Source organism: Talpa europaea (genome assembly GCF_964194135.1).
Source record: "Talpa europaea genome assembly, chromosome: 15".
Taxonomy (NCBI): domain Eukaryota; kingdom Metazoa; phylum Chordata; class Mammalia; order Eulipotyphla; family Talpidae; genus Talpa; species Talpa europaea.
The window spans coordinates 8945951-8961570 of NC_140083.1; the positions used below are offsets into that span (position 1 = coordinate 8945951).

General features: G+C 50.4%; 2 protein-coding genes across 2 annotated transcripts in view; one reads left to right on the top strand and one right to left on the bottom strand.

Annotated features, from left to right (window-relative positions):
* TIMP3 (TIMP metallopeptidase inhibitor 3) overlaps nt 1-15177 on the bottom strand; it is a gene marked incomplete at both ends in the record, with an annotated part of 47497 nt that extends 32320 nt beyond the window's left edge. Inside the window, one exon of the mRNA XM_084255781.1 lies at nt 15057-15177. Within this exon, the coding sequence (XP_084111907.1) occupies nt 15057-15177 (121 nt within the window). The remainder of the gene's footprint in view (nt 1-15056) is intronic.
* SYN3 (synapsin III) overlaps nt 1-15620 on the top strand; it is a gene marked incomplete at its 5' end in the record, with an annotated part of 340756 nt that overhangs the window by 127029 nt on the left and 198107 nt on the right. The window lies entirely within an intron of this gene.

Consider the following 15620-nt stretch of genomic DNA (forward strand, 5'->3'; position numbering starts at 1 on the left):
GGGGGCGGAGTGGGCAAACACCCAGCCTGTCCCCTTTGCCAGCCGCACCCTGCTCTCTCACCTTCCCTCTCTCCTTTAAACACCCCTAAAGCCAGAGTCCGAATGGTCAGAGCTTGGGACCCAAGGCTTCTCATTAACTCCATCAAGGGACCTCACAGGGCACTCACCCAGAATCCCAGGGAACAGAGCCAGGCCCCAGCCCTTCCCTCGGGAGCACTGGCCCCTTTTTCTACAGCTGCCCACCCCCACCCCCACCCAGCACCTTGGCTAGCCAAGACTCTTATCGTGCAAATGTGAACACACAGGATGTACTGCAGGCAGGGAGGACCTGCCCTTGCTCTGCCCAGAACCATGAACCAGGTGATGGAATCCCAGTCAGCCACCTCAAACCCTGTGTGGACTGAGGCAAAAGTTGCCATCAGTTCATCCACCAAAACATCCAAGCAGCTGCTGAATTTGCAGTGCCACTAACTCGCAGACAATCCCAGGTTCACTCAAGTTATTCTTTCGTTTTAACACACCATCACCAACTCAGCGAGGGTCTGCATAGTCTCGAGTGTTCCGAGTTGGGTGCGTGGGGAGATTAGAGGCAGCTTTCAGGAAGGTCTCAGCACCTCCAGGAAGGGGTATGTAGGGCTTTGACTGGATTCTCAGACAGCCTCCTGTCCACAGAATGATCACGACACCCACTGAAGAGACTATTGGGGACCAGGGGTGGGAACACACGCGCAGGACCCCCATGCTGTCTGTCACCCTCTCCCCACAATACCTGTCCCTGGGCTTTCAATTCATAACCACCTCGCCTTCACACCAGCAATACTTCCTTCCATCCGACCCCTCAAGTTATCAACAAAATACTAGGATGAAAAATCTAATGTGAGCCCAGAATGGAGCCAAAGTTAGACACTAAAACAAGTCTTGGGCATAGGATGGAATCTACCATCTGGCCGACACCTGAGTGTGAGAGTCAGTCTTATCATCCTCCTTTTCTCCTACCCTGTGCACACACCAGCGCAGCCACCTCTGTGGGCAACCCCAGAGCAGCAGCTTGGCTGTGCAATGCTACCTTCTTCTCTTCCCCAAATGGGCGGACATGTGGGCAAAGAGTGCTTTGCAGAATCGTCCTCTGGGCAGTGTCTCAGCAGGACTGATAGATATTTCTTGGGAAAAAAATCAGCTCCTTGATCAGAAATGTTTGGGGAACACTGGATCGAGCAGAGCAAACCATGTTCCCAAGTGGAAGGAGATGTCCAGCCTTTACTGTGTACATGACATCAAGTGTCTCCAAGAGGAGGAAGCAATGCACAGCTTTTTTTACATGTTGGCCCAAAGAACATTTCTGAAGGCTGGTCAGAGGATCACACACTGGGAAACACTGCCGTCTGCTTTCCCACAGGACAAGGAAGTCTCCCTTCCCTGTCCTTGCAGCTCACCTCATGAGTTGCAAGAGGTGGTGGGGCTGAATTTCTGCCAGGGGGGCAACCTCGGTTCTTCTCAGCCAGACAGGGAGGCAGCCTTTGGGAAGGCCCAGGAGCTTGGTGTTACATGGATCTGTGCAATGCAACTGTGGAATGGTGCAAGGCCTGTGCAATGCAACTGTGGAAGCACCCATCTTGAGGCTCTGAAGGACTTGGTTCTACACAGTGCCCTAGGGGATACCACAGTGGCGATAATAGGACCCAAAGGAAGTAATTCCCAGTTTCCAATCCGATGAGGTGGCGGGCAACAAGCCAGAAATGAGGGAAAGATAAATTGAGCTTGTCTTTCCCTGGCATTCTTACCGCCTGCTATTCTCCAGGCCAAAAATAAAGACCTTGGCTTCAAGACAAGGAAAGTAGGCAAGTAAAGGTAGCAGAGGTCGCCAGCCAGCAAAGAGACTCAAATAACCTCAGGCTGAAGTTCTTTTTCTACAGAGCACAGTCTGATAGGCTCGGTGCTTTCTCAATGACCCATATTCAGTATTTGTAGATTCCTGTAGTCTACCTGCATTTATTGAGCACCTACTAAGTGGGCTGGCTTACGGTCAAGCATACGCATGCATTTCCAGGCAGGGCTATTCTTAGTCTTTCTGGTGTCTATTTAAAGAGTGTTAATCCTCTCAGCCTGCCCCCCTGCAATTAGACACATACTGAGTTCCAACCTGGTACACCGACCTCGCTCCACTGGAAGGCAGCACGAACAAGTGTTCTTTCCACCCTCCTTCCACAGGCCAGGAATTCTGTCCTCGTGGTCTAGGGCAGCCTGGGAATCCGCCAAGCTGAGGATGTGCCTGCTCTGCTTGGTGTCTCAATCAGTGCTGCAGTGCCCCTTGTTCTGTCCTTCCTGGAAGCCCAGTCAGACAGAAAGTGCTAGAAATCAAGAAGAGTATGATCCAGTGGTCAAGGAGGACAATGAAGAAAGACCCCAGCTTTGCCACTGCATGGTTGGGGGGCGACCTTGGGTATAAATGACAATGAAGTGGGGCAGTCTGGGCTCAAATGCTGACCCCCCTCCCCCCACATACTGGCTGCATTTCGGGCAAGTGACAGCCTCTCTGTCTCTCTGCTCATCTGTACAGTGGATGCTGGTGATGCTGGTAATCCCTAACATGCAGGTTTATAGTAGTAGAATTAATATATATGTGTGACAGTGGTCAAGCAATATTAGCTGCTTTGATATTTAACTCCTCTAAGCCCAGAGTTCATCTGCAAAACAGAAATGAGTGCCCCCGCATTGGCTGGTTATGAGAAGTTAAGGAGATAATGCGTGAAAAGATCTTAGGATATGAAAATGCTTCGATAAGTGTTAAGAAATAATCAAATAGTATTGTTACTTTTATGCCAATTCTAGTTCTATCTCTTGGGTCAGATCTCTCAACCCCTGGGTCTCAGTTTCCCCATCTGCTAAGGAGAACACCGAGTCAGTGCCTTCATGGTGCCACAGCACTCGGGTCCCCTGCACTGGGACACACTTGACTAGAAAGTCTCTTGCAGCTAAACTGAATCAGTAGCCTGAGAGCCTGGTTCAGCTCCAGTGCACTTCTGGTTTCCCCCTCCCTGGGCATGATCCGGCAATGGGCCCTCTCATAAAACTAATGAAAGGAGGGGGCAGACGTTTGCCTTCACGAACACTGTGTTGATCCGAGCTGTTCTGTTAACACAGTGGCCGCTGACCACGCTAACTGTTGCTGACTTGAAATGCAACTGGTCCAACCTGAGATGCACTGTGAGTGTCAAATACATCCTGGATTGCAAAAACTTAAGTGAAACTTCACTAATAATATTTTTTAAGTAACAGCATGTTGCAATGAAATTATCTGGATATATTGGGTAAAGAATAGTGTTCAGATTAATTCCACCTGTTAGTTTTCCTTTTTATTTTTAAATGCAGCTATGAAAAAATGTTAGATGCTGTGTGTGCCTTCTCCCCTCCCCCCTGTTTGTGCCTTGAGCAATATTACTTCTCTCAGAAGGTAGCGATCTAAGTCTTTTGTGAGTCACCCGGAAAGAAACTCTTCTTCCAGGGATATAGAAGGAATTTGAACTATTTGGGGTTAACGTTTTTAAACAAAATAAAACACAGATGTTAACGATCCAGGTGGGGCATTCAAGTTTATGAGATTCCAGATTCTCTCTGGCTTGAAGGAGCCCTGAATAAATAAAATCTGTTGAGCTGCCACTGCACCCCATGAACCTAACACTTTCGCCTGCATCTTCACGTTGGGCCCCCCAAGCCTTCTCTTGCCTTCTCTGTTAGAAAAGGATGAGCAGTGGCTTTTGTTATGTTTCCCAAGACAATTGCCCTGTTTAGCACGCTCCTCTGCAGCTTCAAACAGCTTTTTCTCATTGAGTTGGTCATTGCCTAACCTGTCAAACTGAACACACACACACACACACACACACACACTCACATACACATACACACACACCCCAACTCCACTATTGCAGGAATGCTATCTTTCTCAAATGTCCTCAACATTCAAGACATTTTATCGCATGCCTACTGTGCATCAGGCAATGAGCTGGTGAGTAAGATGAGACTCCCTGTTCTCCAGCTGGCTCAGCCTCCAGACGGAGGCCCCAAGTAACAAGGATGTGATGCCTAACATTTATCAAGCCCTTTCTGCACCCAGGCAATGGGCCAAGACTGCAAGACCCGCTATCTCAGTGAATTCTCCCACAACCTGTGAGGTGAAGAGCGTCATTATTACATACTCCATTTTACAGATAAGAAAATTGCATCTGAGAAGGATTGACTGCCCTGGGATCATACTAGCAATGAGTGGAGCCAAGGTTTAAACCGGGAAGTCTAGCTCCAACCTGTGCCCTCAACCACCTCAGTAAGCTTGGCAAGTGTGCGAAGTGGCCTCTGGGAATGCAGAGAACAGTGTATATTATTTTTCCTGAAAAAGCAGCTGATCTTATTCACTCAGAGAGCCTACCACCTGAAGGAAATTCAAGAGATGACCTGAACTCAAGGTCACAAAACTGGTGCCCAAGGGGGCTGAATCTGGTCCAGGTTTTGTTTGGCCCACAGGAGTGTGTGTGTTTCTTATTCATTGTGCCAACATTTAAATATCAGAAGACTTCACATTTGGATGTCTAGCTTATCCTAAGACACTAGAAAACTGGTAACAGGGTCATATGCTGATAAATTGGCACTGGAATCCAGCTGTCACCTTCTGAAGGAACTTGAGCTCTTCAGTTCTCCACAGTCACCACCACACTCTATTATCTCCCCTAATCCAAAGCCAAAGATGAGTTGTTTTTGATGATCACATCTGCCAAATATTTGGTTGTTTGTCTTGTAATAAATAACTTTTGGTACCCCTTTATTTCTCCAAATGGGAAAACAAGAGACTAGGGAACCATACATATACACACGTAGATTTAGTAGCAGTAAGTACTGCTTCAATGTGTACAATGTGTTCAATGCAAACATCCAGCTTCTGGACTCTGTAGACATTTGGGTTTGTGATCTGATCTAGATGACAGGTGAGAAGCACAGAGCCAAGAGAGAATCAATCAAAGAAGGAACTGGGGGCCACAGCTAGACCTGCCTGCCTCAGGGATAGCCTTTTTGCACTGTACCTATGAGCTCAGAACTGCCTTCCCCACTCCCAAGAAATCTGGCATGTTGGGGTTCTCTTGCATCTCCCAGTCCTTCTGGTGAGTATGTGTATCAGGAAGCTATAGTCAGTAGATTTTCAATGGTCTCTGTCCTGTTGTTGGAGAGGGAAGTGGACCGTGATGACCCAGTAGGGCACATGTTTGATCTGGTCTTCCAACCACCCCCATCCTTATAAACAAAGGTTCCATCAGCTCTCAATCATAGGCCTTCACCCAGCTGGTCCTCCATGAGAAAAGTCTTCTTAGCTTCAGATGTTTGAGCTGAGTCATTAAACATGTTTCCCGGGATGGGATTGCACATGTAGAGTAGGGGTCAAGAAAAGGCCTCGTCTGGATGATTATTAAGTCTCAATTTGATGTCCTGTCCATCAGTTTCAGTACCGGTGTTAATGGGGTTCAGAAGAATTTTTACCAAGCCCTCCAGCGATCTTTCAGAGATACTAAAGTGACCTTGACTTTTAATTCTAGCCATCAGCTAGGTCTTCTGCATTGCAATCTGTTTGGCAAATCAGCTTTGCAGCAACAGGAAGCTTGCTGGTCAAATATGTCATCTGATAAAGTATCTCAGCTCATTAGTGGTTTTGTTCAGCCAAAGCCCTCATCCACTTTTCCAACCACAGAGATCCTGGCTCTTATCTTAATAGGTCTTATTGCTAAAGAAGTTACCTCCTAAAAGGTGTTGTTGATGGACTTAGGTGATCAATTATTTAGCTAGACTGGAGAGCCCTTTGAAGGGAATCTGGAGCCAGAAACACTTGCCACATAGTAAGTATTCAGGAAAATATAGAGTATTATAAATATATATATGTAAAATATATATGATGTGGTCACCAAATAAGATCAAGTGGATTTAAGACTCTAAAGCAGAAAAGACTGAGTAGGGAACTTCATAGTTTGTTTCTCTATTCTGCATAAGACAGAGTGACAACATGGAAAACCATGAGACTGGGGTGGGGACAGGGAGGAGGCTGTCAAAGAACCATGATTTTGAAACTCAGCTTTCTGTATTGTCACCCTAGAAAACACCCATCACCTTCAGGACCCCATTTTCTTTCCTGAAAATGAAGTCAGAATTCATGTTCTTTTCTATAAGCCACATGTCACTTAATGCCGGGAACATGTTCTGAGAAATGCGCCCTTAGGTGATTTCATCATTGTGCAAACCACACAGAGTGTAATAACAGCAACTGAGGTGGTAGAGACCCCGACACATCTCGGCCACACTGTATACAAGGGCCACTGTCTATCAGTATGTCATAGGCGCCGCCTGTATGTGACCCAGCATTTATTGAGCTTTCAGTATGTGGCAGGTTCTGAGCTAAATCTTTCCCATGAATTATTTCACCTAGTCACCGGCCCAGCATGCTATGTCATAGTACTAATCTCCCGGTTTTGCAGATGAGGAAACTAAGGCCAGAGGCCTTGTCCAAGCTGGTGAGCCGCAGAGCTCACAGCAGCTACTCTGTTCCCAAGTCTCCAGGGCTGTGTGTCTACTCGGGATGACAAAATCTAGGTCAAAAGGGAGTCCCGGGGCAGTCCTGCCGAGCTCGTGACCACAAATGACTTGCGACAAACACTGGAGCCACTTCAGGTCTCAAGACTGCGTCCTCCAAGTCTGACCAAGTCTGACCTAGGTAGCCAGCCCTGCCTTCTGGGGGCCTAATCTGGGGATCAAAGGAGCCCTGGGCTTTCTTAATTCAACAGTCCCTCTCTGCAGGAAGTGGGGCTGCTGGACGCCTGGAGCTCTCCCTCCCAGGGGATGGAAGTGGGGGAGAGAGAGGGAATAACAGCCTATGGATATGTAAGGTCTCTGGTTCTGGAATGTCCATGGTCAGCTTCCATAGACATCTATGTCTCCTCCCCCTTCCACCCAACCGAGGGCTCTCGTTTTTTCCACCAGCTGAACTTGACCTTGGGCTCTCTGAGGCCACACCTTACCACCTTCCTTACCTTCCCCAGCCCCCACAAAAAGCCAGGTGGCCCCAGGTCTGGGACATTTGAAGTTCCTATACTCTGAGGCATGAATGCCACCGTTAGGTGATAAGGCCACATGAACATAAATCAGAACTGGGCCCAGGAAGTGTGGACTATGGCTCCTGCCGCAGCTAAGCCATTCTAGCCCTGCAGATGGTACAAAATGATCAGGAAAGTTCTCAGGCCATCCCCTCCCCCAGGCACTGAATTTTTAGCACCCAAGCAAAAAATCTTGTTTCCACCATAGATGGGTCAGATACCAGGGAACCTCCTATCAGACACTGTGTAGTGAGTCCCTTTAACTGGAATCCCTTTATCTGGAGGAGATTAAACAGGAAAACAAACACCTAAACCCATATCAACTTCCCTGAAAAGTGATAAAACCCAACTGGGACACATGGGTTACCTGCTCCCTCCACCTGTCCTGGGCTCAGCACTCTGGCAAGAGAGGTAGACCAGGGGCACCTGCCCACAGCAGGCAGAAGTGGCAAACTGCAGTGAAACCCACAAACATCCTCAGGGAGTGAAGAACAGGGGAGTCCCAGAGGGCCATGGGCTATTCCCAGCCTTTTGGTAAACCACCCCAGATCCTACTCTGCAATCACTCAGTCGCCCATGCAATGCCTCCCAGGCCAAGGCTTCTGGCTGCAATTAATTGACAGCTTGGCTGACTAGGTCACCATTATGACTGGCTGGTATCAGGCTTTATAGATATGTTTTAACTGGTTTCTTTAATGGAAACATCAACACTCAACCCATGAAGTTGTGATAGAGAATTTTTCCAAACATGGAATCCATGGGAGGAAACTTAATAAAAATAGTTTGGGGTGTTGCAAAGGCAGAGAAGCATTGACTCTGTGGAAAGAGGATTTGGAATAAGAAATAAGTTTCAAGGCTGGTTTTGTTACTGTGATAAAGCTGGGGGCAGCAAGGGAGGCAGGACTGGAGAGGCTGGCATGGGAGAAAATCAAAACAAAGCATCCAACAGCAGCATCCAAAAGCCAATGTGGGGGAATTGCAAGGGGCAACCATCTTCCTGGTCTGAAAGAGCTAGTTCTTGGTCTATGCAGGCATCTGATTCAGAAAGCAAATTTTGGAGAGAGGCTAAGCCAATATAGGTACCAGCTAGTCTGTTTCTTAGCAATGTGATTTCGGGTGAATGTTTTCACCGCTCTAACCTCAAACCACTCAGCAGGCAGGTGGGATGGTCACCCCCTCCCCACCCCCAGCTCAGGGGCTGACATGCAGGGAAGGAGTTTGGTACAGTGCCTGGCACTTGGCAAGTACAATTTGTCATGGAATTTGGGGAACTGGAATTTTTTTTTCCACTCATGAATTCCACTCTTGAGCCTTATTAAATTTCTACCTAAGGGGCTTATTTACTCAAAAGAAGGTCGTTATCATTTTTGGGTACTGCCTGTGGGGGTGGAATTTGAAATCCCCACCCTCTTTCCTCTGGGAGGATGGTGGAGTATTACATCCACAAGAAGTAATTGGACTTCTCAACTCATGCAGATGGAAGAACAGGAGCCTCCCCTCTCAGGGTGAGCTGCACCCCTCTGCGTGGTCCACAGTTCTTAGCCCAAGAATGACCCCTTTGGGAATTTTTCAGGAAGCTTTGGAATTTGCTTTTTCCTAAAGATGGTGTCTTTTAATGAGTCTAAACCTGGGCAATGTGTGGCTATTTTTCTGCACCATTGCCAGGGAGTGCACAGGAAATGGGATGGAAGGAGACCTCAAGAGTGAGATGTTAATGACAGGTGTCCCAAATCTTAACATAAAATAAAGGGGGACTGCATGGCCACCACCTGGAGGGACAGTAGGCTCAGCTGCAAGGGCTAGTGATAAGAAGAGGATGAAGAGGCAGATGGTGGCCAGACTGGCCCTTGATGACACCCATCCCAAGAGCCCACTGAGGATTTCAATCAGGACTGTGAGAGTCTCTCTTAAACCAGCCCTTCTGGATCCTGTAATGACAGGCAAGATCCCAGGGTCTTTCTTGGCTGAAACCCACTCTGCCTCCCTCCCTCCCAGTCCATCTCCATCCCCATGGAACTCCCACCACTGACCAAAGGCCGAGATAAGGGGAGAAGGGACAGAGGGATGGTCCCCTTCAGGCCACTGGGTGCCTGACAAGGGCCAGGTGACCTCAGGACTTCTTCTGAATCAGCAAACAAACCCCATGCAGTGTCTTCAAACACAGCCACATAGACTTGAACCGGATTCACGTGAAGCCCCAAAGCCCAGCAGCTCAATGTGATAAAAAGACTGAATGATTTTTGAAAACAAAAAACTAATATCATCTTTACTGAATTACTCCAAACTGCTGCAAGTCCAGGGCCTTGACTTTCCTGGCATGTGAGACCCTCTCCCTGTAAAGTTGCTCCTATTAACTTGGTCAAAGTGACCCCAAGTCTGCTCCCTTTCAAAGAGGCAAAAAGGTAAGGGAAAAGAGAAACTCAGAAAGTCATCTTCCCATTGGAGAGAAGCAGAAAAGCACAGAGCAGCGAGGTTCCCTCCAGCCCTCGCTGCCCTCCCAGAATGCCCCGTGTTAACACAGCCTCGCTGGAAGGCAGGACCTCAGAGACTGGAACATGCACATTCTGTGAGTCCGAGTGTATTTCTGCCCTAGAGAATTATGTGCACATGTGAGCAAGGGATGTACAGTGACTCTGTCGTAGTGCTCTTCGTAAGGATGAAAAATGGTTAGAAACCTAGATGTCTATAAGGGAATGGCTGAATAAATTATCATATACCTATAGGGATATTGCAGCACTATAGTAATATAACAGTATATAGCAACATCTACAATATAGCATATATAATATAATGCAATAGAATTTCACATGAAATAATGAAGTATATGGCATAGCAGTTGTATATATCTTAGATCCAGGCTGCAGAGGATAAAATACAGGTTCTGCTATAACCTTGAACATGTTACTTAATATTTCTAAGTCTCAGTTTCCTCATCTGTCAAATGGAGAGGACAGTAGCACATCTGCCTCATAGGACTATCAAGAGAATTTAATGAGTTAATTGTGTTAATTATTTAGAAAGGTGCCTGGCACAGAGCAATCATTTCCATAATGTTAGTTTTTAAAAGTATAGCCCTATGGAATACTATATATAAAAGTCCTGAGCATATCTATAAGTATACTAACTGAGAATGATCTCTAACACACATTTTTTCAATGGAGAGAAAAGGAGAATGTTCCATGTGGTAGTCCATTATTTATAGTGTTCTACTAGTCATGTTTCTAGAAAAAACTATGAATTTTCTGTGGGTACCTACATATATAGATGCAGGAGAAAAGGAGGTTTGGAGACTGGAAAGGGGTCTAGAACTAGAGGCAATGCTGCAAAGGACTTGACCTTTATCCGATTTTAGATGGATGGATGATGGATGGGTGGATGGATGGACATGGAGAGAGGGAGAGAGGTGGATGGATGAGTGAATGGATGGAGGATGAATGGATAGATCATATAGATACATGCATATACATATAAAAACACAGGCTGTGTTCATAGAATACTTGTAGTTTTAAAAATGTGAATAAAAATTAAAGGGCCAAGGTCATACACATTATTCCCATTTTAGAAACGAGGGAGTGAAAGCTTAAAGACATCCAATAACGTGCCTCGGTGCACAAAGCCAGTCGGCCCTGGAGGAGAGGTTTCAGCCCAGCTCTGCCCACGCGCCGGCCGGCCTTCCCACCACCCCACCCTGACTCTCTGAGGCCACCCAGGAGTCGCCTGTGACAAAGACTAGCAAAAGGGGCCTCCTTGTCCATACTGGCTAGAATGGTAAAAGCCAACCAGGATGGAGAATTGCGTTGTTGTTTTTGTTTGTAATTAATGAACCTGTTGGAATGTGCCATTCAGCAGTGGAGCTGAATGGTTCCTGCTGTTCCTGCAAAACAAACAAAAGTCCCTCTACCTAAGCCACCTCTCTGGCCATTTTTTTAGCTGTATCTAGCCAGGGACATGGGACATTGGGCGAGGGGCTTCTCCTGCCAGCCAGATCCCAACCTCCCCACTCTCTCTGGCTTTCCTCTGGACACACCAACCCTCTGCAGAGATGCCAGGCCCGACGCACCACATCCCCAAGGGGAGGCTAAACCCATCTCATCCCTATTCACTTTACTTCTTCCTGAGCCTCAAGGAGACAAACAGAATCTTTTTTTTTTTTTTTAAACTTGACTTGATGTCTGTGAGGGTCTCTTCCAGTTCCAATAGCCAAAAATATTAGAAATTTTCCTTTGCTTTTCTTTATTTATATCGTAAGAGGATGCTGATGGTGGGCATAACTGTGAGAACTCTGCTTGGCTGTCTTCCCATTTTTAACAAAACATCCCAAATCCATAAGCAAAGCTGTGGAGCAGCTAACTGTCCGTTCCATCTCAGTCCTCGGAGGAGAAATCATCTCCTTAGACGATCGTGGGTTGGTGAAAGTTAAAATGTTCGCAGAATGGCACACCTAAGTAGGAAGTGTAGCCGCACCCTTCAGCAGCTGGGTGACCTTGGGCAAGCAGCCTCTCTTAGCCTCAGAGCTTTGCAACTGAAAAAAATGACTCTCCAGACTGCCAGGAGGGTGGAGGGCGCAGGATCTGATAGGGGGGAGCTGGAGTCTGAGAAATGCTCCTTCCTTCTTCCAGCCCAATGGAAGGTCTTCCCTCCAGGCCACCTTTCCAGGACAGCCGGGGTCCCTCCCCAAGTAGCTGGCTCCTCTCTGAAGTCTGAGCCTTTTTATTTTTCTTAAGTCACCAAGCCCAGTGTGGCGTGTAACTCTGTGCGTGTGTGGAGGGGAGGAGGGAGAACAGATCTGGCTCCTTTGAAAATGATTTCTTTGCTAAAACCACAACCTCAGATCTGATACAGAAAGAATCCGCTGGCACTCGTCCCTGTCAAAACAATCCAGAGATATCCAGGGACCATCCTCCTGGGCTGCCAGCGCCCCCCTGCCCCCCCCAGCTAAGCCTCACTCTAGTATTCCCAACAGGCTCAGGGGAGGCGGCCCCTGAAGCTCCATCCCACAGCCCCATTCCTTCCTGCAAGGGAGACTGGAGAGGACTTGGCAAACTGAAGCAAAATTTCTACTGCATCCCCCTTCTGCAGAAACCATCCGCGCGCACACACGCTCAGGCACACACACCCCAATTTTCTGCAGGTTCTTGGCACTACCACTCCTTCCTGAGCTGGACGGACTTGGGGAGCAGGGTCTGCCCAGCCGGGGTCACCTTGCTCCTTCCCAGCCCCTCCGCTTCCTCCTCTGGAGTCAAGGTTTTGTCAAGAGTTTCAGGGGCAGTGACTGGTGGGGAGGGGGCCGCAGACATCCTGGCTGCTGCCAAGCAAGTTCTTTTCTTTCCCCACATTATGTTTTATAAGCCAGCATGTAGTTTATTCTTCTCCTAAACACTTCACTAGGGTGCAGGGCCTGGCGTTGCCATAGAAACACCTTTTAACTCCTCCTCACCCAGAAGGCAATGCCAATCCCTGGGGCTTTGGGGGAGAAAGGCGAAAAGAGACACCTGTGGATGAGGAGAAAGGACAGAGAAGGCCGTGCGGGGTCCTCAGAGAAAGTCGGGCCAGACCAGCCATGTCCTTCCCCAGGCAGCATGGCACCCAGCCACAGAGAAAACAGCCAGGAAGTTTCTGGAAGAGGAAGCAGGAGGGCTGAGCATCTTGAATGGGCTACGGCCTTGACTGTGGGGTCACAGGGCTCAGCAGCTACACATTTCCTTCCGAGGGGAGAACAGGCCGAGAGCGTCAGCCGACTGGCAGCCTAGAAGCCGTGAGCCCACGAGCGTGCGCAAGGGCATCTGGGAGCCACCTACCGGACAGCAGGGCGCTGCAAGGCAGCGGGAGGTCAGCAAGCCAGCAGCCCTCATCCACACCTCCCATTTTTAAATGCATTAGCTCATCCCTGCACCAAGCCGAGGCAGAACAGTTTTGGACGGGTGCCAGCCCATCGAAGATTTTTCGTTTCTTTTTCTATTTTTGCTACCACCCTGCTCTAGTCTCAGGGGACTGCCTGTGAACTTAGCTTTTCTCTGGGCAGCTTATTAAAGGGAGGGGCATGGGGGGGGCAGTGACGAGGACTGTTTCTTGAATAAATCCAGACACATGACAAGAAACTTTCTGCAACGGCCCAGACCCACAGCCTGAGAACGCAGCAGTGCCCCCCTGGGAAGCCACTGTCTCCTTGTTCTGGGTTCCACTGGGCCTTGGTGAGCTTCTCAGATGGAAACCCCAAAGCCAAGGGCACAAGGGAAGTCCCTCCCCTACTCCCATCTCTTCACACAACAAAAACTCCTATGGAGCACACCCCTGCCATTGCAAGCAGAAGAGGAAGCCCAATCCACCTGCTGGCCTGGGCCCGGAGGACGTGCGCTCTCTCATGGCGCAGGACTACCACCCTCAGCTCCCACTTCCGCAGAGGTGGGTGGCACCAAAGGGGTGAAGGCCAAGTGGAATTTGGGTCGAGGCACCTAGGGGGGGAGGCTGAAAACCCTCCAGGCCTCGGGCGGCTTCCTTCCAGGCAATCCCCAGCCCCAGCTGCCAGCCAGGCTCCCCGGAGAGGGAAGGGTGCACACAGCGCAGGGCCCCAGAAATCCTCTCACAAGGGTGCCCCCGGGTCACACAAACACCAGCGCCTGCCAACTCTACTGACCTTCTGGTCACCACAGCCACCTCCCTGACTTCTGGAGGCTCTGCCCAGCCCACCAGCATCGCCCCTCCCAGCCTCTGCGGCCTCTCCTGCCAGGCTCCTGCCTCCTCCCCCCGCCCCTGCAGCGCACTTGTGGAGGCCCGCACCCAGAATCCAGTGGAAATTTTCCTTCCCTTTACGACTGTGCTTAAAACACACACAGTCCATTCTTCACCTCTGAATCGACAAGGCAGAGGGCCGCTAGGCTGTGTCCCAACCCCACCCCCAACCCAGCACACTCGCAGGGGCACACACACACTCACACACACGCACACACACACGCACACACACACGGCGGGGGCCACTGGACTCCATGCTTTATGAGCTGGAAAGGAGGGGAGAGATGTTTTCCAGCTGCCGCCCCAACTCCAACATCGGTGTCCCCAACATTCCCAAATGAGTTCTCCCAGCACCCCCGGGGCCCCCAATAAAAGCTGGGTCTGGGTCTTACTGAGCCCCTCCAAGCAAGACATGAAGTCCAGCTTGGACTCGCCACCATGCTGTGACCCTGGGCATTTTTGTTCTTGGGGTGACAAATCTATTTTCCGCTGTCCATTCTCCCCCTCCACACACACATTCAAAGGGGAAAAAGCGTCTTCCTGTGAATTCTCACAGCTCCGCGCGGTGATCCTCACACACGCCACCTCCTGCTGGCTCTCGGCACTCTCAAATACAGCTCCTCCCGGGGAGGGTCACCCCACGGGTTTCTTATTTTCCCCTTTAAATCCACCCAGACTTGGCAGACCAAGAAGCTCCACAAGCTTGCCCGGGAAGGGGGAGCCTGAGGTGGGTCTCAAGAAAAAGAGGAAACTTCTTGGGGCCAGGAGGTGTTGCAAACTCAGGAAACTTCAAGTTTCTCTGCAACTTTCCATGCACATGGCTGGCAACTTTTTTTTTTTTTTTTCAATCCAGCATTCCCGCACTTTGGCTGGCATTCCAAAATTGAGGCGCCCTGGCCTCACCCTTCCCCCGAGCTCTGCTCCCACCATCATGGAGAGGGAAATTCTCCAAATGTCAACAGGACCAGCGGGAACCTCAAGCCCTAACAGGAACGCGAAGCCAGCAAGGGTTGCACTCCCACCTCCGTGGGGTCCCTCCTCAGGGCATCTCCCCACTTACGCTAGCGCTCTGCCCGGGGGGCCACCGCGTCCCACCGCCCGCCCCAAGCCCAGGCCAAGCAAGCAAAGGAGCGGGGCTCGCCATGCCCCTGGGAACAGCGCCCCAGTCCGGGAGGCTGCGTGCGCGCGGGCGCCCGGAGCGCTTACCGATGTCAGAGTTGCAGAAGGCGTCCTGGGGGTGGCTGGGCGAGCATGTGCACGCCTCGGCACCCCAATACCCGAGGCTCCAGCTGCCCAGGAGCACGACGAGCCCTAGCCAGGGAGTCATAGCCGCTGCCGCTGCTGGGGCTGCCGCTCGCCTCTCCAAAGTTCTGTGCGCGCCGCCGCGGGGGTCGCTGCAACCTGAGCTCGCCCGCCGGCCGTGCGGGGCAACTTTGGCCTCGGCGCGCAGCGCTGCGAGTGCCCAGCGGGACGGGACCCGGCGCCGCGAGGCTGCCTGGGGGCGGGCGCACGACTCCGGGGGCGGCCTCCCCGCGCAGGAGCTGGAGCTGGAGCCGGAGCCGGAGCCGGAGCCGGAGGCGCAGGAGCAGCAGGAGGAGAGGCTGTCTGAGCGCCCGCCCGCTGCCCGCTCTGCGCCGCTGCCCCGCAGCCGAGTGATATAGCGCGGGTTCCCCCGGCACCCCCTCTCGGGTGCTCGGGGCCCGCCCCCTCCGACCAATAGCAGAGCTGCATTACCTCATAGGCCCTCCGAAAAGGGGGCGGGCCCGGGGC